General features: G+C 38.6%; 1 protein-coding gene across 4 annotated transcripts in view; it reads left to right on the forward strand.

Moving 5' to 3' along the window:
- The first annotated feature begins 5,631 nt into the window (after positions 1–5,631).
- Positions 5,632–27,500, forward strand: part of URI1 (URI1 prefoldin like chaperone) — a 35,995-nt gene continuing 14,126 nt past the window's right edge. Inside the window, exons 1-4 of one of the 4 annotated variants that reach the window (XM_035893569.1) lie at positions 5,632–11,408; positions 13,236–14,585; positions 15,384–15,462; positions 17,918–18,057. In XM_035893569.1, coding sequence (XP_035749462.1) covers positions 14,513–14,585; positions 15,384–15,462; positions 17,918–18,057 — 292 coding nt within the window. In that variant the 5' untranslated portion in view covers positions 5,632–11,408; positions 13,236–14,512. Of the gene's footprint in view, positions 11,409–13,235; positions 14,586–15,349; positions 15,463–17,917; positions 18,058–27,500 lie in introns of all 4 variants that reach the window. The other 3 variants (XM_035893572.1, XM_035893570.1, XM_035893571.1) reach the window with 3 other exon arrangements.

Here is a 27,500-nt window from a genome sequence, read left to right on the forward strand (position 1 = left end):
TCCGCGGTCTGCCGTCGCAGGGCCAGCCGCGCTCCTTGCCCGAGCACGGCCCTGCGGGTAGGCCCCGTGCGAGGCCCAGCGGGGGTCTCTGAACTGTGTCACCTCACGGCCCGGCGTGGAGAGCGGGTGCATCAAAAATTAATTGTTCGTGACTTGCCTTACGAAACGTTGGTTGCATTTGAAATGGGTTTGAAAGAGCCAACCTCCCTCCCCGCCAGCAAAAATGGTTCCTGAGAATTTGGGAGCTGGTTCCACACGTGGCCATAGTACCAAACTTGAGATGCCTCTGCCTGCAGCTTGCGCTCATGATCTCAGGCCAGTGGGCCCTGCTAATTTAACGAGTGCCATTTTGGGCTCGTAGATCCCAGCCTTGCAGTGAGCTCTGTGTGGGTGCAGGAGTTGCTGTGGAACTCGTGGTCGCGTTCAGTGCATTGGCACAAGTATGTTTGCCCACAGTCTGCGTGCCTTTCAAATTTTCTGCTTATTTTTCTCAACTGAAATTTTTAAAAGCTGCTTCTAAGATGCACTTTAGAGCTCCTCTGTTATAACAGAGGACTTTTTATCTTCAGTCTGTATTGCTTTATCACATGCTGGTTTAGTTAAGAGTAAGAAAACCCAGTAACACGTACGTGGTGTGAAAAATGTGCCTTGTCTGGAGTACTGCTTGCAAAAACGTGTCTACTTTTGAATAGCACACTAGATCATTGCTAAAAGAACTACGTAACCAACCGAGCATTAATGCGGATGAACAGTAAGAGGATCTGCTGGAATACTCTACGTCGTCCATTCTGTGTGGAGAGTAACCCACTATACCGATAATTGGTGATAGTAACCCGTCTGCTGCGTAAGCGGATGTCTGTCCTAACTACATAGAATTATTCCCAGTTCATGGTAAGACCCCTCTGCAAGCAAGTTTAAGACTGTTCTTAAGCAGATCGGCTCCAGTGGAAAAGAGGCCCAGGAGACCATTAATTAAGGCTCTTTTAGGCGTATGTACCAAAATTGTATTTTATCATAGGAAAACTTTACATAATTTCTGCAAATTGGCTAAAAAAAAATGGAACACTTCAGCTTCAATATGAAATTGTACTAAAGAACTACGTATCTTGGTTACAATGGAGTGTCATGATGAAGATATAGTAGCCTTTCCCTCTGTGCAATGAATATATATAATTGGATTACAACAGTGTTTTCAGTTATGAAAACATTGTATTTTAAGATAGAGGAGGTCTTTTCATTTCAGCTGTCTCTTTTCAGAGATCTGTATTTTTCTCACGAAATTACTGAAGTTGAATTGAGACCGTGTTTCGGTCTTATCACAAAGATGAGGGAGAATTAGTTATCCAGTACTTTGGTAAACTAGTAATCGTAGTATGAGTGTCATAACAAACAGTAAAGTTATTCAGCCAGAACTGTATAAATGCTGGCATTTAAGCAGGCAGATACATTTCTTTTAATTACTGTGACGCTGTGCTGTCCCAGTGACGCTTGATTAGGTGTAAAGAAACCTATTTATTCCCATTAGTCTGAAGGCAACTTTTAGTGTAATAGTGAAACACAGTGTTACCTATCTGCAGAATTAAAGGTAATATTTGACTCATGGTTGATTATTGTAACATCCAGGCCATTGTACAACCCTGGTTCAGCCACAAGTTTGAGCTTTTAAGTGCTGAAGAGCTGCTCTGGGAGAACACGTGAACTGAGGCTTCCTTCCTGTTCAAAAATATTAAAAGAACAGGATGCTCATGACTTTCTATCTTTAATCTGATTGAGGCTGCAACTTCCAGGTTTAGGACCCCCGGTGAAAAGCAATTTTAATTCTTGTTCAGGACTGCTTGCCTGTTGGAGAGATTTCATCTTGTTAATTTGTAGTGATAGTAAGTCCAAACTGTTAAAAGCAATTTTCAGTGCTCCCACTAAAGGCACTTTGTATAAAAACATGACTTAGAATGTGTATCTTGGGGATAAATTATAGAAGAATATCTAGTCATTTTCATGATAAAGACCATCATTGGAAGCATAGTGCCTGCGTAAAGTTTTGAATATTTCTGTAAGAAGAATATAGTGTATGTATCATGGATTACTTGCAAAAGCAATAGATGTTAGCTGAAAATACTGCGTTAAATCTATTGCAAGTTAGTACAGGAATTATAAAATGAATATTTAAATAGGTGGATTCTCATGCTATAGAGCCTGCGTTTAAACATAATATTTGATATACATTTATTCCAACAGTCAAATGGGTTGGGATTACTAGCTGATAGGAAGTCGACAAGTAGGATCTGTATGATTTGGTAAGACTTGTGTAGACAGTGAATTCACAGTGGGCTGGTACCTTCTATACTTTCTGGGTAATGCAATGAAGATACGTGTAATGGGAGGCATTACAGAACCAATTGGACCCAAGAGACATTTGTAGAGTGCAAACACAGGCATGGAGAATCTAAAGGATTCCAGTGTTACCTGGCAATATGTTTGGTTTGCTTTTGGTTTTTTGGTATTACACTGACGAACACATTTTTTTATTTTGCTTTTAGGAAAATTAGGACAAGGCAGTGACTCTCCTGTCAGTCATCATGACAACAAAGTACAGTTAGATTTAGTGCAGCTGTTACCCTAACTCATTGGCCACCGTGCATTATGACATATTCTTAATTTTTATGACTTTAAATGGTGGAGCTGTATGATCTGTAATTTCCAAATTATTTTCATGGTCCTGGGTGCCTGCAGTTTTTTTAACAGTGAAACAACTTGTAGGTAGGTTATGCGGAAACAATTCACAGAATCATAAACTTATACTCTTTTAAATTGTTTTCTTCCTATGAATTACTTCTGGGCCTGGCTGCCTCTGTCTAAGTCTTTTTCAAGTAATATGTGTGCTATGAAATCAGCAACTTGGCAGTCTTAAACCTGTTCCTGCAGTCTGAAAAAGAGCAGCGAGACGGAGTAGGGTCCTGTACACTGCACTCTGCTGCAGGAGCCACTGGAAATCTGGAACTGCTTGCTTGCAGACTCAGCAGATGAGATTCAGTGTGCTTTCCAGAGCAGTGTCTCCCAGGGCATTGCACTTTTTCCAGCCTGCATCCAAGTTAACAGAATCTAGAGAAAGCCTGGGTGAGAGACACCAGGGCAGTGGGACTTCGTTTTGCACAATAACTCTGAGAAAAGCTCACACAGTGTCTGAAGCTTCATTTGCTATTTTTAAAAGGTACTGGGACAATTACCTCTTCAGAAACCTGCGATGACATCCACCCCACCCTGTCCAGTGCTTTTTTGTAACAGTGGGTTCCAGTAATGTTTTCTCATGTGCTGCTTTCAAGTAAAAGGGCTAATTCAGTCATTATCTGGAAGCTTTCAGTGTAATACTTACTGTTCCTCCAGTGTTAACTGATCATTACTTTTGCTTTTTGTAGTCAATATTTTTCTATGTTCTTATTAGTATGAAATACCCACTAGTTTATATAGCATCAAGAATTGTGGAATAATGGTTTTTAAATGGTGAAGTCAAACTATTCACAAAAGAGTTTAAGGAATTGCCTTTATTCTGGAGTGGGCAAGTCTGTATATGTCCTGCCTAATCGGTAACTAAGACCTGTAGATGAGATTATAGCCACAAAATTTAAATGCTACTGAGTTGTGCTGCTGCTACAGACGTCTACAGATTCTGGGAGTAGATGCAGTGCCCAGAGTACTGTTTGGGAATCATTGTTAGTATCTTTAGCATCTTCGCAGGTCTCTGTTCCAGAAGTCATGCTCAAAACCTGTCTTCTCAGATTGACTCAGGACCCTTTGCTTCATGTATTTCTTCCCTCCTTTGAGACTGTGAACTTGTGTTTTGTTTTAATTTGAAGTTCTAGTCTCACAGACGCATATGCTAGCTTGGAGCTTGCCATCTTGAGGCCCTCAGAGCGGCAGCTGTGCTGAGGCTTCATTTTGTTTGTAGTGGGGCATCGGGACACTGGGCTGCACTGTGCAGTTGCTGGTTTTGTGGTCCGTCTTGTCTGTTAGCACAGGCTGCAATTTCACTGGTAGCATCGGCTGACTGATGAGTTGACCGCTATAGGAGGGGTGAATCCCTCCACCAGTTTTGTACCAGCACTTGTGATTGGGCTGCTGTGGGGTAAGAGGAATCAGTAACGCGGGCCAAAACGGTCGTATCAAATGCCAGCGCGAATGTGGCAGGAGAAGTGGCAGAGCCAGCAGTGGGTGAAACTGGACTGGCCCTTTGAGCCGTGGCCGTGCTCAGAGTTAGAGCACTTGTGTGCAACAGTCTCAGTTGCTTGTTCAAAAATTCCATTAATGATCATGTGAGTTATCCAGGAAGATGACTTTAATTTGGTGAACAGCTTTTTAATCTTAGGTTTTGGTGTGACTGCTTGCTTCTGCCTTTGAGCAGTTTTAGGGTGGCACATCTGTGATACTGCTCAGTGACCCAGGTTGGGATCCAGCTTAAAAACAAACTTTGTTGTTGACTTTTTGCTTCTTTTTTCTTCCTGGATTATTTTTCAGCCAGTGTGGTTCCCTAACCTGTTTGTGCAGCATCACAAGCGTCTGCCAGCAGATTGTGTCAGGGTTGGAAGGATAAGACGGTGGAACTGAGTAGCTGGAGACAGGGAGGGACTGATGACTAGTTTACTCAGGACTGCAGCCGAATGTTGAAGCATAGCCTGAAGGTATGTCCGTGAGGCAAGTGCCAGGGATCATGTCAGTTTTAAGCTAGTTACCTCCGGTATTGCTAGCAGCATAGTTATTGCACCATAGACAACATCAAAGCTTGCAAAACCTGCTTGAGAAGTTTGGTAAGTTAGAGCATGGGAATTCTATCCTTACGTTGTCTGCTGCTGTCTTGGTACGTGAGCTAGCTTGGATCTGGTATAGCCACATGAATATGTTTACCTGAAGTAAGCTACAATATTAAGTTACAAGTTCCTTAGCTCTGTCTCCAGGTGAAGTTACAGGAGATGGGTATGGACTTGCTACCAGGGAAAGACGAGACCTTTCTCCCCTTTGTTCCTCTCATGCACCAGTTCATTTGGTTCGGAGCTAGTGAAACTCACTCACTGAGCGGAAAACATCCTGCTGCCATTTGCATTTTAGCTGGGTTTGTGAGTTGAAATGGCTCCCAAAGGGGACTGACAAACAGCAACACAGCATAAAGGTGTTGGGAACTCATGGTTGGGAGCAAGGAGGAAAGGTGCTGGCTCATGTGAGCTGACACTGCCTGCCTGCCTGCCTGTCTCAGGGGAGTGGGCTGCCACGTTTAACGTGTGCAGCTACTGCGAGGTAACTCTTAAGTTATTTGTCTGCATGACATATAACCACAGCAGTGGTCACAAAATAGAATAGTCTTGAGAGGGCACAATTTCCCAGCTGACGAAGAAGAGATGTGGCATCTTCTGTCTGCCTTATAATTTTTAGATGTTTCAAGTAGAATTTTTAAGCTCCCAAAAATCATTTGGGTCAGAACTTAGGGTTTTTTTATGAGTAAGTAATAGTTAGATACTACTTTTTCTGCAAAACTCGGACACCCAGTTGTGTGTGCACAATTAATATAAAAATAGTAGATCATCACTTGTTTTCTTGGAGGGAAAGGTAAAAATTGTGGTTATATTTTTAAGTAAGATTTTTTGCTTTAGAAAGAAATGTTTGCCATGTTTCAAATTTTTTTTCAGTGTCTCTTTTCCTTCAGTATTCTTCCCAAACACGTTTCTTCAAAAGGCAAACGTTTCCACCACAGGGGAATTTATGTTAATGATTTGTTGAAATGTAGTGTTTTTGAGTAATATGGTTTAATAAATGAATATGAGAGCTCACAAATGCTTTCTTCCTTTTCCATTAGATCATAGAGTGTGCCAACAGACTGAAGAACTTTTAATAGTTTTATTTCATTTTTTGATTGAAAATGGGGCTTTAGGAAAAACAATTGTGCAAATGTTAATTCTGTCTTTCTCCATCAGCGATTGCTGCGTTTTAGGCAAGTACTGTGTAGTTTCCTAGAGGAAAAGATGAAAATTCATTTTAAATGTTTATTTTGCGTGTGGTTTGTTACATCCTTGTTACCAAGAGATGATTAAATATTTGACCACCCATTAGTGTTCTTCTGTAATGTAAAGTCATATTGTGAACTGGTTATTTCATCAGTAAACTTTTAGGGTTTGGGGGTGCGACAGAGAAATCTTATGCATGAGTTGCATGGCAGAGTGGGTCTTGATACTGCAAACATTTACAGAGGGAGGCAGCTCATGTGCATGTATCAACTGCAGTAAATACTTGAATGTACAAGGTTAAGCAGTTAAAGCTGTGCAGAGTTGGAGTCATCTGAATTAGGTCAGTAGTGGAAATTATCTTGGATTTATCGTGAGCCTTGCAAACATGGATCTGCATTTCAGAAAACCAGCATACACTTCCACTGTAGTTCCTGGAAGGTTCTGAACAACAGAACCAAGGTCGAGACTGAGATCTTTACACAGTCCCAAATGGCAGGGACAGTCTCCTGAAGGCAAATCATTGGTTTTAGACTTTATTAGACCCTTACTTTAATTACCACCTCATTACTTGCTCTGCTTCCGCAAAAAGTATTCCATACTGTCGTTTTCCCTAAGTAACTGGAAATGTGATTGAAAGGGATGTTTAAAGTGAGACTAATTCAAGATTAAATAGTCACAAATTATATTATTGCTACATGTAAACAAATTACTTGCATATCTGATTTTATTCAGATTACTTTTCAAGTGGTAAATAATGCTTTATCACTTATATAGTGCTCTTACATCTTTAGAGTGCTTTTCTCACATTAATTAATCATCATTAAACACTCTGAGGTGGGTAGGTTAATACTATTATCCCCATTTTGCAGATGAAGAAATGTAGACTGAGAGGTTGTGATTTGCTCAAGGCCATATAGAAGAAATAGAATCAGAGCTGGGATTAGATCTATGTCCCTAGCTTCTAATTTCAGAAGACCAGCCAGATTGTGAGCCGCAGTTTTGAAGGAAAATATACAAGTATGCATGTAGAAACAGCACACTTTTGCTTGGCCTCTTAGATGCCTAACTTGCCATTTGTTTCAACAGAAACTTTGCTTTTGTGCCATGCTGGGTATTTCCACGTTCATACCCCCAAGTGTGGAAATGGCTTCTCATTCATTTAGGAATTTCTATTTTCATCATTTTCATTGAAATTAACTTTCACCTGAAAAATACCAGTTTCTAGTTCTTTAGGCTTAGATACAGCAGGTTTATCGCTGGTACCCGAAACTGTCGACAGATGATACCAGTACCAGCTCTGTTGCTTATAATTTTTCATGAGCTGAGACGTAAATAAAATTCTGACTTGGCAGCTTGCCTTATTGCTGTTCAGAACAGACGAGAGAGAGGAGAATTGCCCTCAGTGTGCTAAACCCATCACCTTTGTAGGCAGTGCCTGGCTGCTTAGTAGAGAGAGACATTCACATGCATGTACTCCACCTTAGAGAACTACCTAATGAAACAAAATAGTCTTGGGCTGGAGAGGAGAGCAGAACTGTTTGTGCACCACCTTGATAATCAGAAGCACCACAGAGAATTAGGCTCAGCTGTTAGTAATGGGCACATGCAGAAGCCACAGGGAAAGAAAAATGAGGTGGAAGAAAGAGGTGCCCTTGCACGTAAAGGTGAGGACCTGCTGGGGAAAGGTGGGGTAATGGGGAAGAGGTTAGAGACCCATGGGCACGTACAGGTAAGAATGAGCTTGGGGCTACAGCATGGTTCTTGCCCGTCCTCATTCCCAGGAAAATGTTGCAAGTCATTGTAGTGCCTGGCTGCTGAGTTAGGAGGTCTGGCTTCTATTTCTTAGCCCTATTCCTGACCTGTGTTAGTGGTTAAGTTACTCTGCCTGTAAAATCAGTGTGGTGCTTTTCCAAAGTGCTGTATGCTTTTATTCATGGAAAAGTTCTTCAGATCTTCAGATGGAAGATCCTGGAGAAGGCAGAATACAAATAGGTAGACTGGAAAGAAAGTCTTGAAGATAAAAGGAATTTTCTGCTTTCAGATATCTGACGAAGTCTTTGGCTGTGTGATAGGAGGCGTTTGGGGGTGATTGGGAGTCACTAGCCTGCACGCTGCCCTGTGTTGAGATTGGCACGGTGGCACTGGGGGACACCTGGGAAGTGGTCACGGGTCTAAAGCTGATCCTTCAGCTCTGCTGTGACTCTGCTTGTGAAACCTAGGAACAAGACGTTCCCTAAAAGCAGCTACGTACCCTTCCCTTTAAATAGCTCAAACTAGTAGTAATGAGAGCAGAGCCAACATGTAATCTGCTTTAATGGTTTGGTTTTTAATCCAGAAGGAATTGTGCTTTGGGTTGCAGGCGCACAGAAGTGTGCTCTTGTGGGGCTGTCCCGGATGGCTGCTTGTGGAGCTCCCAGGTATGGCTCTGTCCTGTCAGGCGCTTGAGAAGCACTAAATTTTAACAAGTTGCTGTTGGAGGAAAGGAAGGAAACAAAGTATTTGCTCATTTGTTTTCTTTTAAGACTATGGAATGTGTTTTCTGACAGTGGATCCTGTTTTAATAACCAGACCCATGATTAGGTAATGTTAACTTTGCTGCAAGAGTAGTTTAATAAATATTTTAGTATGCAGATAAGCCATTGATAACTGCATGCATTCACAAACTCATACATTTTTATGCCTAAAAGTGGAGAATTCAGAGTTTATTGATACCACTTCCACTACAACGTCTTAAAAGTAATGCATAGTTGGTGGCACTAGGTGTCCAGACAAATTGAACTCAAATGAACAAACAAACAGGTCATTTATTTTATTTACCCTGAAAGGAATTTTCATTCTTTAATTGTAACTCTAGATATAAATTATGTGTGGAAGATAGACTAATGATTTTCCCGTGTTTGATTAAAGGCAAAGAATCAAAGATTTGTTTATATATTTATCTATTTGTTTCTTTGCTGTGATAAAACCAGTTGTTATCCAAACAGTGTGACTGACCTAATAAAGGACATATGCATAATTGATCTCCATCTGTTTTTCAATATTTATTCTCTCTCTATTTTTTAATAGAGTTCAGTTCCAGAAGTGCAGCCTGAAACATTTTAAGGTGGTATATTTTAGCACTTCTGTAAACGGTCTCATTTTATGCTGGCCACTGAAACGAAAAGGTTTGTTGTTGGTTCCACCCTTTAGTATCCCTTCAAGAGAGATTATATCAAAGAAGAAGAATTAAATTAAAATTGATTGGTGCTATTGATTTTTCTTTTCTTTTTTTTTTAAAGGGGATAAAGGGCGATGGAAACAGCATATGCCCCTGTGCTGTTTTACTGATGGACTATTTTTTAAAAACATAAAAAGCATATGTGCCCAATTTACATATTTACTAATTAAAAAAGCTTCCTGGAAACATTAAGTAGACTATCTTCTGTAACCTTTAACATTGTAGCTAATGGATATGGCCTAGAAATTTTCATAGAAGGTCCTCTAAATAATGTAAATGATTATGAATATGTAACTAGTTAATATGCAGCTACGAAAGGATTATCATGTAGAGGTTAATGAACATGCTGCTCTTATGGTTTGCAGGGCTTTTCTTTTTGTGCTTTTTGCTCACTTCATGCATGGAAAGTCATGTGTTGGGAATGGAAAGCTTCCTGCCTTTTCCATCTTCATCTGTAATGGGGCAATTAAACTGGAACTTTCTTAAAGGATTTAATAAACATTTTTGTATGCTTAATTATGTTGTGTACTTCACAATCACTACCAAATCTGAAAGAATGAAGGGTGTTGATAGAAAAGGCTCTGACTCTTCTACTTGTTAGTGGTGGTCTCCATTGTGTGTTAGCATTGTTACCGAAAAACTCTGTGATTTATACCTTTTATGGAAACTTTACTCTTAAAATGTACTTAAAATTAATAGTATGAATTACATTTCTGAGTTGATGTCCTACAGAAGTCTGTACGTTTATTCTTAACCTTAAAAGTAGTTAGCTTGCACGTGGAGGACAGTACTTGCTAGGCATTTGATTTATAGGTCTTTGAAGCAAAAGATAAATTTAAACTTGGCTTACATGGGACGAGTTACCTGGCTGAGTTTCCTGATGGATTATGAAATAGCATAACCACAAATGTAGAGGTGATCCTTTTCATTTAAGTACTTTACTCTGTTTAAAGAATTATTAGCTCACAAAGTAGTCCCATTTTTTTTACCCCTGTATGAGTAGAATATGCAGGGTCTGAGATCTATTCTGCAATAGGTGCACATATGCTAACTGAAAAAAAATTGTCTTTCATTCTGTTGTTTGGGGAAAAAAAAAGAATTATCTGCTCCAGTGATTTCAGTGGTACTTGAATGTATGTTATTGTTTTCTCTGCAAATTTTCTCATTAATTGCTTTCAAATGTTAGCATTATTTTGGCTATAGGAAAAACAAAATTTGTAAAAAAAAAAAAAAAAAAAAAATCTAGAAAATGCTTATATTGAGAAGATGTCTAGACATATTTAATTGCCTCATGGCTTCATTGCATTTCATATAATTGAATGAAACTGTTTGTGTTATATTTTTGGTAACCATTATTCAGAGATCAGAATATGTTTTGAAAGACAAAATCTCCATGTAATTATGGCAGAGAAGGTCACAGGTTTCAGCATCTTGTCTGTTTGCTATATCTACGTAGTCTAAAAATACAGTTAAAGAAAAAAGTCTTTCATTTTAACAATGTGCTTTATTTTGTAAATCATTTTGGATCTCTTGGGAAAGCCTGTGGCACAAAGGAATAAGTGGAATACTCAGATTAAAACTTCCTCTTTTTTTGACACCCAGAAAGAACAGAAGCGAAGCCAGCAGCCCATAATGGAGTCAAATATCCTTGTATTTAAACACCACAAAATTAATTTGTGCTTTTTCAGATTAAAACAGCCAGTGGAAACATTTCTTGATGTACCGATACAGGAAAAAATGTTTTTGGTGCTGTGGGGTTCATTTGTTTTTGTTTTTTAATGAATGAGTATGGAAGTTACATCGATGTCTTGTTATAATTTATGTTGTTTTCTTATTCTGCAAACATGTAACATTGAAAATAGATCTCCAGATTGCAGAAACTACTACTTATCTTATATCATGTGTCACCTAATAGTTATGGAGCAGGTATTGTACCAAAATATGAATTGAAAAGCTGTAATTTTTTCTGTGGTTATCAGTCTGCATTAGTGTGTGATAAAGTGTGCTGCTTAAGAACTACCATTCACATACCTTTGCACTGACAAATAAAAATGTATATAGAGACACCACCAAATCTGTAAAGCTACTGTTCTAGTTTCTGATGCATTGACATTGTAGCTGTGTGCTTAGCCTTGTTTTTTCATGAGTAGTTATCTGTTTTAATGACAGGTGGTCACTAGCTGCCAAGAAAAAATCCAGCACTGGTAAGTGAAAAACATTTGATTACATGCCTAAAATACTGATGAGTAACCTAGTTATATTTTAGTAAAGTACTGCTATTTACTCTAGTGATAGCCAAATCCTGCTAGCATGTTTTGGGGGTTATAGGTAGCGATAGCTCAGCATTATTGCAGTGTTTAAAATGTATATATTTTCCACTGATAACATTACTTTAAATCACAAATACACTGAAACTTAGTGTTTATACTTCTGTTTTAAATATCCATCTCATTTGTCATTTTCCCCCAAGTAACCCTGTGGGATAAATTCTGAATTTGCCTGATTGGTGAAAAGGTACCCGGGGTAGCATTAATTATTTTTGTTTTCTTTCTAACTGTGGAGCAAGTAGGGAAATTCTGCTCCCCCCACCCCAGATGTGCTAAAACAATGTGAAAGTAATGTTTTCCTGTTTTGTTTTTTTTTTTCCCCCAGTAAAGTATGTGATATAGCTTAGTTTGCAATGCTTAGAAAGAAATGGTTTGTTATGTAAAAAATTATCTCTGGGCACTTTTTTCTCTGTTGGCAATCTATGGTTAATAGAAAACATGCTTAGTAAATAATAGTTTTGTATGGCATCTGAGGAAAATGTACATTTAATGGTGAATGAAATCTTATATTATGAGTTACTGTGAGATATAACAGTTGATCTTACAGATATCAAATTACAATATATCCATGCTGTGTTTACCATGATTTTACTGAGAGAACAACAGGGGCTGTCTTGATTATTGTCTGCAGGGTTATTGCAGAATCACAGCAACTGCCCCTTTAGTGGTGAGATTAAACCTTTGGTTATACATCATCAAGCATATAATATTTTAAATTTATTTTAAGAGGCTTTTTCTTCATGCCTGAAAGATCTCCAAGCAAATAATTTATATTTAGTGTGTATCAAATGTTTTTTAGTTTAAATGCACATAGGCTGCAAGCACTGGATAAGAGGAAAAAAATCAAGGCAATCTATACACATCATCATATTAAATTCTGACTATTGGCTCGCAAAAATAATCTAGAACTAATATGTTTCATTTATGTTTAAAATTCAGAGACTGCATTAATTTTCAATAAGGGAAATATTATTGAAGTGCCTACTGGTGCTGCTGTGGTGAACTCAGGCAGAATGTCCCTAGCCCACGTACTTTGTCAGGAGCTTTGCAGTGTCCATACCGATTTGGTCCCCTGTGAAATTCTGCATGTACCTTCTTTCACTAAGAGACAGTATTTTTCAGAAATAAACCAATTGACAGAAAGTCTTAGAATTCAAACAGATTTTTAAAAGTTTGGAAAGTTGTGACACTTACTTCCTCTTATAAAAATGGCTGAGGTTTGGAGGGGGGCGGCTGGCTGTGGAAGGAGTTGCTCACGTGTTTGCTTTTATGCAAACTCTGGCCATGGCCCCATGAACTTGGGGGTGTTGGGCACAGAATGTCAAAAGGGAAACCTACCTTACTGGTATCTTTTATCTAAAAAAGCAGTTTATACAGCATCCATGCAGTCTTTACTTTATAAAAAATTATTTAGTATTTAGGACCCTTATTTAGATCTTGATTGTGCAAGAGCTGAGTGCTCTTGTTTCAACTGAGTAATTTGTTCATATAAGACCTTTTAAGTAGTCAGTGACACAGAAGAATGTTAAATAGAATTGGGTGAATAACAATAGGGTTTTAAAATGCTCAGCTTCAATGTATTTCCATTAAGTTATTTTCTTTTTCATTTTTTAGTACGCTTCTTGAGGTATAGTTTTGAAGCCATGAATCCAGAAATGGGGCTGGTGAGGGATTAAACATCTGGACACATGTTTCCTCTTCTAGGGACGTGTTCAAAGCCAGAGCCCCAGTATTCATCCTCCCTGTTTGCTTTGGTTCGTCATTGCCTATGGGGACTGAGTTTAGTGCCCTCACACCCTGGAGCTCGTGTGACCATCGGCTCTCAGTGAAGAGGGAGGTCAGCCTTCCTTCCTTAAGTATGCCTGTTTCAGGCCAATTAATTGAAAGGATTGATTTTAATTTTCTTTATCTCGATGGTCCAGTTCAGGATGTGGCCGCACTTCTAGAGATTCCCATGGTGGAGGTTTGATCAGCAGAGGGAAGTAAGTCTCACTGAAAAAAGAAACATAGTTTGCTCTGTAAAGCAAAATAGCTTTTGTAGCAAGTGATTTCTGCTGTACCCTAATCAGATTATTCAGTAACGGGCAGCAGTCAGACCTTAAAGGCAGTATCTGCTTTTCAGATTAATGAAGAAATGTTGAGTGACTTTCAGCCATGAAATGATGGGAACGTTTAATCCGGCTGTGCAAGTGGGGGGATTTTCATACCATTCTATTCCCATGGAGTCTTCTCTTTGCATTTGAGACATGGGCAAGGCCTTCAGGTTGGGGGCTGTACGTGTTTTTCAGCAAGTAGTTGGATTGTTATTGTTGACACCAAGTTGTCATTATGTTGCTTTCCCCCCCAAAACATCTCAGTGAATTTTGTTAAGATTCATGAGTTTGTCCTTCCTCTTTGAAGGAAGTGAATTATGTTTTCACTTTGATGTGGGCAATGGACAGAGAAACTTGCCCAAAATGTCTGGGAGAAATCTGCTGTCAAACCAAAGCAGCAGCAAGCATCTTATGTAAATACGGAATACGGTTTTAATGTCCAAGTGGCATAAAAACCCACATTCCTTTTTTCAGGACCAGTTCAGCAAATATTTAAAATATGAAGTATGCCAGGTATAAAGTAGGGTGATTACAGCGAAGTTCAACTATGGAAGCAAATGAGTCAAAGCATAGTGAGTACCAGGTAATTTTTCATAACGAATGCTGAAGAAGATTTCACTCTGCTTATGAATCTAAGAAAATCAATGATAATATTTTGAGAGTTGTGTTACCAACTATGACGTTCATTTTTCAGCACATTTATAGATTGCTTTCCTGAATCATCCTCAGAAAACCCGTAATTTGCATCTTGGGTCAACGTTGTTAAGTGCGCTGCTCCATGCTCTCAGTTGCCTTTTATTGCAGAATTTACTACCATATATATGTTTACTGTTTTGAAGTACAAGTAAACAATATCATCAAACCTGATGTTTATATGCCAGCTACTTCATGCAGGAGCTGATTTCTGACCATCTTCAGAATGACAGTGGTCCATTAGAAGACTTTTTCCAGCTGAATTTAGGTATTCAAGAATGTCTTCACAAAAGAAAGCTTTTTTAGAGGGAGTGTAGTTGCTTGTTTTGCACACAAAGGAAGATCCCTGCAGCAATCAAAATGCTGTATCTTGCAAAGTCTTCTGAAGAGCCAGGTGTCTACCATGGGAATAACTTGCCTAAGTTCACTAAGCCTTTTCTGTCTTGGGTAGCAATATGTAGCATGAGCCTTGTTCACGTTTTGGATAGAGAAGCAGCAGAAGGGGTGTTCCTCACCTGTACTACCTTGTCAGGGATTGAAGATGCAACAGAATCCTGGTGGTCAAGCCATCTTTCAGGAGTGTTGACTCTTAATAAAACATAAAGTTCATGTGAAAATCAGAATTAATTCAAACTTTGCCCATTTATGTTGGTATGTATCACTTCATTACAAGTGATACTTTGAAGAATTTGCCTCTTACAAAGCATAAACTGGATTTTCAGTTATTTTGCTAAATATTGATGGTGGTATAACTGTTGAACTTGAACATGGAGTGAGATGCCAAATCCTAGTGAAAGAACTGATTCTTTGCACCATAAAAAATTCAAATTCAGAAAGAGACATGCACGATCTAAAATAATCCTGTCCCTATCTTAATACGTTATTCTAAAATAATCTTGCTATGTTTGTCATGCCAAGTCTTATAATTATAAATAAGTTATTATATGTGTTTTAGAGTAATATAGTTTATTTTTCTGTATTTTTTGTCTGTTGTTGAATTACGAGCAGAAAAACATTAACTCTTTAATTCAGATATGAAATTGAATGAGCTTGAATTTGTCAACAGGAAGAAGGTGGAGAGCGACTATGAGGCTCTTCAGGAACGACTCCGTACATTGCCTGATAAACTGTCCTACGATATCATGGTATGTACGCTGTAGAGTTCGCACAAGGAAATGGGCTAAAATTTTTAATAACTGAGGTATCTGCACTGGCGATGAGGTGTTATTCATGTTGCCAGGTAGTACTTAGTAATGTTACATTTATTATGATAATAGTTAAACCTTTGCTTTTGTTTCTGTCTCTTCTCTTTGAAATCCATTATAAATTACAGTCTTACTGACAACTGAGAACTGATGACATAAATGCTAACACAAAACCTGACATGTTTGATATGTAAAGCTATTGTATAGAAAACTATAATTATGACTGAATTACGGTACTTAGTCATTTCCTGAGAAGAAAGTGGCCGTAGTATTTCCTGATTCATGGAAATACACCCTAGAACATTGATTTTTACGTAAAAAGGTGCTGCTAATTTTTGTTTCACCGATCTTCACATTGACATAGCGATCTTTTCTGGTGCTTTGAATCTTCCCTAACAACTGCACAGCTACCTCGGTAAACTTTACCCTGTTGGCTTGCGCTCACCAGAATTTTGACCAAATTGGCTTTTTTCTCATTCTTTTTTTTCCTCCCCACTTCTCAGGTCCAATTCCAAGATAACATCTTTGAAGGGAGGGAAGTTGTACTGTGAATAACTGGCTAATTTCAGCACAAAGTGCCTGACTGCCTTCTTCCTTGGCAGTCTGGCTCAGCATAGAGACTTGAGTTGTTAGTAAGACAGCGTTGGAGTACACTTACCATGTGGGAAAAGAGAGTGTTTCCCTTCCCAGTGCTAATGATTCAGCTCTGGATTTTACGTTTGTAGTCCCGTCACCATGTGCATATGCGTGGCCACATGATGTAAAGCAAAAAGATTGTGTTGTTTCAAAGTGTAGAAAAAAACCTTAAAAAAGCTAGATAGGGCTTATTCGTAGTTAAAGCAGCAGCAATGTCAACTCGCATCTGCTATTTTATATGTATATAAACAGTTCATATTCTGTTAGCCAAATATCTTCATATGTTTTCAATTTTGCTTTCATCATTTTGGGGGAAGAGTGAACAGGCAAATGGTGCAGCCCACTACTTGAAAACCAAGGCAGGAAGGGTACATGTGCAGGAAAAGCACATTCTGCATAGTCTTAACATCAGGATCCTGCCTGCTGCAGAATTGTTTCAAGCATTCAGGGGCTCTGATCCAGTTGAAGATGTCCCTGCTCATTGCAGGGGGGGTTGGACTAGATGGCCTGTAAAGGTCCCTTCCAACCCAAACTATTCTATGAGACTGTGATTGGTAACCCTCCTGGATACTGAAGCTATGGAAGATCACTTTCCAAGGAAACAGATCCACCAGACCAGGTACTCTTGCTTCAGCCCAAAATGCGATGAGGGAGCAAGTGGCTATCCTGAGGGTATGAAGAAGGCAGCAGAGGAGTAGAGTGGAAGGAACTCATACAAACTGGCTGACACACATCTCTTTTTACCCTAAGAAAGAGAAAACTTGGCATAGATGTGGTTCTTAGCTTTTTGCCTCCTCCATTTTAATTTGATTTTGGTCTCCTGATTTCTTTGCGGTTGAAGCCCAAAGGCAGCCAGGCAGGTGGCAGTAGGTCTGAGGGTATGAACATGGGGGCTGGTGCAGGAGACAGGGGTGAGGGTGGCCAGGGCTCCTCCTCAGTGATAGGATTTGCCCAAGCACTGTCTGTAAGGTGTGGGCTGTGGAAGGTGTCTTACATCGTCATAATGTCCCGTACAGTGTAATACACGTTAAAATGCGGGTTACATGTTTTAAGAAGGGCCCTTTAAAGTTAGAAAATGTGTTTATCACCAATGTACTCCTGTCTGAACTATTCTGGTTCTCCTTATTGGTTCCTGTGCCTGGAGGGTTGTTGGGAAAGAGGCATTGCTTGGTGGAGCACTGCTCGAAGGTTGAGCTCTGCGTATCGGTGAATTATAAAGTGAGGTTAAGCACCATATGCAATCCTGATAGTAGCCACGTGAACTTACACTAAGGTTTCTAGGAACTATTACCGATACAGACAGGGAGAAAAGCAACTCATCACTGAGTTGACCGTACGTATTTAAGTATTTTAAAAATTTTGGCAAAGCTGAACTTGCTTTTATTAGGAATTGAATGTAGGCTGTGTATAGCAAATGTGTAACTCACCCAAATGTTAATATTTTTATTATCAAGGCTTACATGTGAGGATTAAGTGAATTTGTTTTCCATTTGAGCATTCAGCTATACTGTAGATTAATGTCACAAAACAAGTTTTCTACTTAAATACCACTTTTCTGATTTTGTAAGTACAATACTAAATTCAAATGGATCTGGTCATTTGAATATTTAGGAAGGGTTAGTCATTAAATAACTGCTGTAGGATTTTTATTTCTTAACTCTGTGTTTTCCTTTTTAAAAAAAAACCCTAAGACCTGAGTGACTGCCTAGGTTTTCTCTTCACTAGTGATTTTCAGCTGTTTCTTCTGTGCCTTTGACAGGTACCTTTTGGTCCTCTTGCCTTCATGCCAGGAAAACTTGTCCACACCAATGAGGTTACTGTTCTGCTTGGGGACAACTGGTTTTCAAAATGCTCAGCAAAGCAGGCTGTTGCGCTGGTTGAGCACAGAAAAAAACGTATGTATGTTTCTGAACATAATTTAATAGTCAAAATTATGTATCTTTGTATTAATCTATAAAGTTGGTAGCATCTACACTGTTCTTTTTTTTGTGAGCTAGCTAACAGAAGTCTCATTCAAATGTAATATCAGTTTAGCACCTTATTTTCCATCTTTACTCGGTATTTTATTGGATATGTCTAATTTTTTTAAAAAATCTAGCCAGAGCTTTATTTTTATTAATGATACACCAGCTCAAGTTACTAAAATTTGGGTGTTGATGTTAGATGTTAAAATACAAGACCAGTCAAGATTTGTTATTGTACACAAAAGTAAAAAAACCAAACCAAAACAAACTAAAACCCCCCTCTCACTTTCATGTGAGAAATGTTGTATTTTTTCCAGAAAGTGAACATCATGTTGTACTTTGCTCTTAGTTACCTTATTCCCTGTTTTCTGTTCCCTTGTCTCTTCTCTTACTTCTTTGCTGACTTGTCCTCTTTTGTTTTTTTTTTAACTTTGTCCCTATAATTTTCCAGCTTTCTTCTCCATCTACCCATGCTTTGCTCCTGCTTTTTGGGCTTTTTTCTCGCTTGCCACTCAGCTGCATATCTGCCTCCTGCCCTCGATGTTGGTGTGGAGAGATCCACTGGATCTCCCCAGATCAGGTGCCATTGGTGACCACCCAGTTCATCTTACACAGCAGTAGGTCACAGGGCAGATGGGCAATTCCTGGGTTTGTTTCCAGCTCTTTTTGGTGGTGGGATCTTGGCTTTGAAGAGCCAGGACCGCCAGCAAGTGGTGTGCATGGTGCACTTTGGAACCTCTTTGTGCTGGAAAGAATGAGAGCCTAAAATATTTGATGTAAATGTCAAGGAAGGAAAAGCACAATAAAATGGAAAATAAATTGGTACCTATTAGCCTTTGCTGTTTGCTTCAGATAAGCGTTTGAGTAAATTTGTTTCGTATTGGTTTTACCTATAATCTGTCTCATTCCTGAATGAGTGCTCACTGCAGCTTCACCCTGTGTATGTTACAACTAGCGCAACTATTTACATTGGATTTTTGTTTAAAAGTCCAGCTATCCATGTTGCTGCCTGCAGCAGAATACCTCAGAGCTTCCCCATCTGAATAATTTTTTTTTTCAATTCTGCGCAAGCAATATTTGTGTAAGAAAAGGGGTTTTCTTTTATAAAAATCCATTTGCTGTATTACTTTAAAATATTCCTTTATGAAGAACATTACCAAAAGTATGTAATTTGTATTTTACCTATTATCTTTTTTAATCTGGTTCTCCTGACACAACTTTGTAATTTTCTTTCTTACTGAACTGAATCTACATTATTTAGTGTGACTCTTGCGAGATCTCAGGTCCATAGCTTTTTCCTTGATCATCTGATATTTTTTTCAGTGCTGCAGAATTTTTTTGTCACTGTTACATTCAGTGAAATCATTTGACCTTTGCATAGTAGATGTTTGAACATTAAGTAGTCTGCTGGGAGACACACAATAAATGCTGGATTCTTTCCTTTATGGTCTTTTAAATTGCATTTAAAATATGAACTCGGAAATACTAATTTCTTTTAAAGCAAAATAGTCATTGATGCCTGGATATAAACCCTCCATTCAGCTGGTAGTTCACTTCAGCTGTGTGATGGCTGCCAGTGGGAGGCTCCAAAACACTGATATTAACTAAAAACTTTTTATTTAAAGGACTATTTTCAGTTTTGGATTATTAAAACCATATTAGTACATACGACTCTGAAAACAAAAAAATCTTTCGTAGATGCACTTTTCTCCTTTAAAAAATACAACAGACTTAAACTCTTTCAACTGTTTTCACACTAAATGAGGGCAATGTAGAGGAGAATATATGAAATATTATTTGTTTATTCTAATTAGGAAAGAAGTTGGGTACATGAAGGACCTGTAGGCCATTGCTATATAATGTCAGTTGGCCACTTGTGGCACAAATGTGAAAGACCGCTGTTTCACAGGTATTAGTTGATAAAGTCTCTTTTGTGTACTGCACTGTAGTTATTTTCATAGGTAGGACTTCTGATTTCACTGGCATTTTGTGAGCAGCAGTTTACAGGGTGGTGTATATTGCACATTATCACTACATTGACACAACGTGATTTGATTTTTAGTACATAATCTTTTTGTTTTGGACACAAATTTTGTGAGTAGGTCACGCGGACTGTAAAGGAGGGCGTGCTTACTGCAGGGGATTACATTGCAAGCAGTCCCGAATGTCCTGTGTGCCAGTCGGAAGGTCCTAACATAGCAAAGCTTTTTTAAAGCATGTGCTTAAGGCCAGTGTGTGCTTAAAGGCTTTGATATATAGAATTGGGGTCTGAACAGAGCAAAGAAAGGCTCAGGCTGAATTTGCTTCCCGAACAGAAAGCTGGCGATATTTATTGATGGTTTGTTTCTTCACTGACCTACATTTTTTTATCCAATATTACTCTATTTAATTTAGATGGGTGTTTTTTCGTAACTAGTTCAGATAACCGAAATGAACTTAATTAGTATAGCACTAATAATTCAGTGCTTTAACAGAAGTTAAGCGTTACAAGGAAATAAATACAAGACACACGTTTTTATTGCTTACTGTATCTTGTGTCCCACTCCTCTGAGTGGTGAGGAGTGGGAGAGCATCTGCTCAGGGTTTAAATTTTCTAGTGGGACTGGCTCTTGGGTAGAAAAGGGCAAGAGATTCCTGTAACTCATGCACTGCTGACTGTTGTTTCTTGCTGGTTCTGGGGAGTTTTCTTGATTGCCTTTGACTAGTTTTGCGTGAGGCTGCCCATCGAAGACCTCTGGACACCAGGGGTGTCCCTGTTTGCCTCTGAGGACACCACTGCCCTCACAGTTAATTTGATCAAGGTTCACAGAAAATTTTCTTTACAGTTTGATTCCTTCTGTGTGTGTTGGATGCACGCAAGAATGGACAATATGAATTTGCATGCTTAAGCAGTAGTAGTGCCAGATAAATCAAACAATATCAGTGAGTACAAAGCATTGGAAGTTAGGGATAGCAATAAGACTGCACTATATATAAAAGCTTTAAATATTACTTAGTACTAATTAGGTCATCCTTTTTGTCGTAGTAGTTTTGTTAAATTTGCTTTTTAAAGGAGGACAAGTGGAAAAATGTTTGCTTCTGTGGAATAGAGAAATGCCCAGCCACAGCAGATTAATTTCTTGCTTAAAATGTATTTAATTGAAAGGAATAATTGAAGGGTGACTGTACTGAATATTAAAAGTAAATGCACTTTAACTGACATAGCTGTAGAAAGCCCTATTTTTGGGATACATCTTTGTTTGCTTAGCTTTTGATTTAGATGCAAACTGTTCAGCATTGTGATTGGTTGGAAGGTATTTGGTAAAATTTGGGACAGTCACTCATGTCAAATGTTACTTTTTAATAAAATATTGATCATGTCTTCTTGAATAATATTTGAGTTGCAGTAATCTTTCATTTGCTGCACATTTTTGTGACATCCTAGATGTTCAGTTAGTTCCAAAACTGTTAAAAAAAAAATCCAGTGAAGTTTATGGAATTGTCAAGTATATTTTTAATTGTTTTAAATTTGTTGCAGTTTGTTAAACCAGGTAGTACAGGTAATGGGAAACACTTTACACATATGTTTGTGTGTAAAAAGTGTGAAGAAACAGTGAAGTAGATTAAAGGATATGCACACCAAATTCCATTATAATAAAAGAAATTAGCTTTTTAAGTATGTCACAGTTTAGCACAACAATAATGCAATTGTAGTTTTTTCTCTTACAATTATCTTGCTTAAGGTACTTCATAATATTTCTGTTCTCCTCAAGGCAAGACTGTATTGTCTCAGAATTCAAAGAGGGAATAAAGATTCTTTTTGTGAATACGGGATTATATCTTTTACGTGTTTGTGATGATATAAATTACGTTTTTTCTCTATATCAGTAATCGCATTAATTCTTTAAGATGGGAAATTTTTCATTACAATAGTCCCTGTGGTAGTTACTACAGAAAGAAATTAAATAGATTTTTCTTGTAAATATTTGTGGATTAATTTAGTATGCTAGGTATTCCAAGTGTCTAAACACTTTAAAAGGTGGGAAATTAAAACATGCACACAGAACTAGGAGTGGTTTTATTGTGTTAAAAATTTATCAGATAAAAAAAATCCCACTTAAAGGAGAATTGTTGAACTACTGAGCAATTGTGTCTTCAATATATGTAAGAATACCCTTGCAGTGTCACGCTGCAAATGAATTCATGAAATGAAAATACTGATTACATTAACATACAGTATTGTGATAGTACCCAGTTGTAAATTGCAGTATGTAACCTTTAATACAAATATTTGTGTCAATCAAAATTGACCGATAGCTTAGTATACAGGGTTTAAAAGATACCATTGTTTTTAATAAAAAAGATGATCCATGTGGATGAGGACCAGTTTGAATTTGTTCCTTATCAGCATTTCCAGAAAAAAGGATATTGTCTCCAAAATATACGATAGGAAGGCTTTCCATTTCCCATCTGTGAATGAGTGAGGCCTTTAGAGGTTTTAATGTTTCATCCAAGGGTGAAAATAACTTCTTTTATATTCCTATAAGAATGTAACACAAACTTGCCTACTCACTTTTTGGGGGAAAAAGAATAAAAAATGCAGGCAATGTTGCAAAGAAATCTAGCTGTTGCTTTTCTTTATTAAAAAAAAAAAAAGAGATGATTTCGGCTATTGTTCTGTGTGCTGGAGAATTTTCTTTCGCTGTGCTTTCGAACATTGTTTTACATTTTTTGTGATTATCACTTTTTAGTTTGATAACCTCCATCAGTTCCTTCCTTACCCTTGTTAAGTTAGGAGCTGATTCAGTGGAGTGCTAAGTGCTCTAAATTTGCTTTGCAGTTCCCAGGAGGTGTTTGGTTTCTCACAGGACCATAGTCTAGGTATTTTAACCAGAACACAGTGAAAGAAAGTAAGGAGAATACACTCCTTTCTGTAAGTTATATATTGATTCAAAGAAGCCTCTACCTTTTTATAATTCTTACTGGGCAACAGCGGAGTTGACTGAATGCCACCCTCCTTCATTTAGGAGGAATTTAAATGTATTCATATAATTCTAGCAATTATATAGGTGTGTGAACCTAAAAGAGAAATGAGTTGCATTTACTTAGTGTTCAGAAAGCCAAATCAGCTATACAAATTTTTACAGAAGAAAACCCAAATGACTTTGGTTTTGATACCAAGGGAACATGGAAAACAGAATGAAGGTTGTCTTTAAAAGGCGCAAAGCTACTGCACAAAGGGTTGCATTGCATTTTAAAGAACGAGTGCAGTTGCTGTTACAAAGAATGAATTTATTTATGTTATTGCAAGCACAAAGAGATCTTAAATCCATATACACAAAAAGCAATCAGGATTCTCTTTTGAATCGTAAAACAAATGCATCTCTAGAAAAATGAACAGAAAAGAAGAGAGAAAGGTATATTGAAAAGCTCTTAGTAGATGGTAGTTTCTGCAGGACTGCAGATCTTGCTTGTTTCAAGTGACCTGTGATAGTTTGTTGGACAGTTACTGGCTAAATAAATATTTTGTTTCAGCTTAAATACATATTTATTGAAATAGTTAAAAATCCTCAGATGATTGATCTACTTATGCAGACCCTTAAAAGCAAGAAAATAAGTAATGCACTTAAAATAATATGCCATAACTCAGCCCGTTAATAGTACTTGAAATTGTACTGTAGTGCTGTACTTTTGCAAGGAAACACCTTCCATCTCCAAAGAATTCAGGAGTGGAGTACGTGCATTAGATTGGGTGATACTTCACCTCCGGGCTCAGTAGTACTAACGTGCCCCATTCACAGGCTGCCTGACAGGTATTCTTGTTTCGTTCAGGTGTCAGTCATAGTTGTGCTAGAAATTGCAGATCAAAAATTTTGCATGCAAAATGCTATTCTGCGGTTCCCCCATGTAACTTCCCTTCTGCACCTGAAATGGGATGGTGGCAGCCCAGCGTTTCCATGGTGAAGAGTGAGAACTGCTGGGGTGCTGCCTTCAGGCGCACGTTCTTGGTTCTCACTTGGGAGGAACTGAGCTGCTGTCAGTAATTGAGGTAGGTGGTTGTTCCCTGGCTTGTATAAACACTCTGAGTATGTGTCACCGTCTTAAGACTGGTTACCTGCTGTGTTAGACAGAAACTGTGTTAGACAGTGAAGAACCCTTAACTCTAAATCTCAGTTGCATACAGAATTCTTCGTTGTATTTAATCTAAAATTTCTGTCCAGTCACCTATCCTCAGAGGAGATTATTTCTTAACTTTCCAGTCTTTTTCTTCTACGTTATATCCATGAGACTCCCCTGAAGAATAACTGAACCTAGCAAGGTTGACCAGGCTTCAGCTTCATCTCAGTTTGTCCTGTTTCACAAAGTCTGACTTTTCAAAATAGATCAACCTGTTCTCACTATTCTTGTCTGTTCTTACTATTCAAATCCCAGTGTAACGCACAGTTTCCAGAAGTAACTAAAATAATGTCTGCGATTCCCCAAATCCTTATAGACAACACTCCAAGGACATTAATGTCAAACTCAGATAATTAAAATTTGTATCCAGCCAAGCTAATTAACCCATTAAGGCCAAGACGCATAGATGAGAATTTGTGTCAGTTTGGCATTAGTATGTTGTCATGTCTTGTAAAATCTGACTCCGGTGGACTTCATTTCAACAATATGAAATGTGTTCCCCAATTATTTTTTTCCTCTACCAGAGTATATGTAGCAAGCAGAGGGCTGCTTCTTAAAAATGGCTAATCATGGCGTAAGGAAATCCAGTCAAGTCCTTTCAGACTAATAAGGGAGCTGGGAAAGAATGATCTACATGTAAAGAAATCTCTCTGCCTGTAAATACTCAAAGGCGGTCGCGTAGAGGAAATCTACGTGTCCTGATTTCTGAGTCAAATACCTTTTCCTTTTGGTGGTCCTGGAAAACAGTCCTAGAGACTCTGTCTTGTCTGTGGCGCTGAACTATCTTTCCAAGTGGTTTAGCTGAGACATGTAAATAGGAACTACTTGGGTTCACCTGATAGCCATGTCAGACTTCTCTTAGATTATTGGATGTGACAAAGTTGGACAACAGCCTCTGGTTCAATCCGTCTTCAAAGGCTCTGAGAAGCTTAAACCACAGGGTAGTAAGAGGAGGAGACTATGGACCCTCTCTTACTCTACTGATGTTTTTCTGGGGGTCTCAATGAATAATTGAGAATAAATGAATTCAATTTGTAAACTGAATTGTTTCTCACTAGATATGGTACATTTTAAAATCCAGTGAACGATGTTGGAGGCTTTTAGGATGTGCAGTGGCAAGTGTAAAACACAAGCCCCTGAGCTTCCCCTGCAGTTATGTGCACGAGCCCTTTTCCAGGAGACCCCTTCTTCGACGAGGGGCCTGGCCATGGGAAGGTCTCTCCTTGGGCCGACCGGGAGCCCCATGGGCTGACTGGGGACGGAGTGTCAAGCGTCATGGTAATCCCAGCTGTCCACTGATGCGCTGTGTGGCCCGGGGCAAATCACTTAAACTGTCACGTGTCTTCATCTGTAAAATAGGAGAGAGTGATACTTACCTCCCTCGCAGGGTGCTGGGCAGACTAGTTAATTTTAAAATAAATTTTAAAAGCATTTAAAAATAAAACGCGGTGTGTAACTGAGCACTTACAGTGTCCTTACCTAATGGAGCAAACCAACGTGCTCCCGTCTGAAAAGCAGCATCACAAGCTGGTGCTCCAGAAGCAGCGTAACCTAGATGGCTGTTGAACAATATTTAGATATACAGGCAATGACTGAGACACTCATGGTGTTTAAGAAACAGCTGAGCATCACATTTACTATGAATGTAAAATAAAAGCCTGAGGAAAATTGGTCTCAAGCTAGACGTTTATGTATATTGAGACTACCTTCAGAAGCTGAAAGCACAGATGGGAGCATTTTGTACGAAAACTATCGCCACCTCTCTTTGATTTGGACTTTGGAGGGTGTGTTATACGCTGAAAAAAGCTGTGGACGATGTTGATTAGGAATTAACTGTAGAATAAAAGCTACATGTGAGAGGTGATCGCTGCTGTGTCTGACGGAGGACGAGGGGGCTCTCGAAGGAGTTGTGTTGGGGAGCAGGACCCTGACTGCGTGGAAGGAGCTGTGTCCTCTGAAATGAAGGGTATGTATTGGCACCACTCGAGACATCGAGGCAGGGCATTTTTCAGGGAAGAATCCTAAGCGATTTCTTAGAAACAGCTTAACTAATGGAGATGACTGCACATTTGACACATAGGTGGTTGTTTGGTTTAGAGGGTTTTGAAATAACCCAAAAGTCTGAGCTGTGCCTTTGTGCTTCCTGTTGGAAGGGATGGGCGTTTGCTTGAGCAGCCTTTCCCAAAATGCATAATGTTCTTTCTAAACTATTTACTGCAAGTGATAAATTTTTTATGGAATTGTACTTGATACACTGTGAAATATCAACAGGGAAAAAAGCATATGATACTGAATCTGGTAAAATTAGGATGAGAGTAATCTCACATGCTTGGTGGTGGTTGTGTTTTGCCTTGACTGTTCCATGCTCAGTTCCCTCCTCTGCCTGTGCAGAGGGGGAGGAGGGATCTGAACCTGTTTGTAGAAGTCTGAGTCCCTAAGCAGGTCTTGTTTTGCAGGTGCAACTACAAACTCATTTTGTCTACTTAAGTGCATTTTGTAATCAATTTTGTGATTATTAAAATATTTTTACACATCCTTATCTGAAAGGCTGATCGTTACAATAAATGCAATCTCTGAAACATGTACAACTGCATACCCTAGCCAGAAAACTGTATGGGGGGGTAGCTATGTATGTGCTATAACTTTTTAGGATTAGCCTCTAGACCAGAGAGACACTTCATCAAATACTAAAGTTAGCAGTCAAAAGGAGAGTTGAAGAAAAGAGTAATACTACTGAGAAAATACTTTGAAAATAGTTTTTCAGCTAGAATATTGTGTGGTTAATTTTTCCCACATTACACGTTACTGTCTGTAAAATGGGAGCAGCAGGGTGCTCTGCTGTACTTGTCTGTTGTGAAAATAAATAATGTAAGGTGTATGAGGTTTTTTACATGCTATAGTACTGGTGAGCATGAAGTATTGCAAATGGAGAGAAGCAGTGGCGAGGAAGGAGCTAGCTGGTTTCATGCAGGGGGTTACTGCTTTAAAAAGTTTCTTGGGAGTGTGTCTTTGCTGATCCCATGGTAGAAAGGATCTCTTCGCTTCCTTCGTAGTATTGTATGAGACATCTTCTTCTTGTATTCCTTTAATGATTCCAAAAAAGAATTTTAAAAAAGAAAATCAGCTTACTTCTTCACAAAGGCTTTTAGCTCCTTCAGGGTATATAGGACCAGTAGGTGCAAGGTCTTAGAGATCCTCTGTTGAAACTAATTTATGTAGTAA

The sequence above is a fragment of the Egretta garzetta genome, unplaced genomic scaffold (genome assembly GCF_000687185.1).
Source record: "Egretta garzetta isolate BGI_Z169 unplaced genomic scaffold, ASM68718v1 scaffold354, whole genome shotgun sequence".
Taxonomy (NCBI): domain Eukaryota; kingdom Metazoa; phylum Chordata; class Aves; order Pelecaniformes; family Ardeidae; genus Egretta; species Egretta garzetta.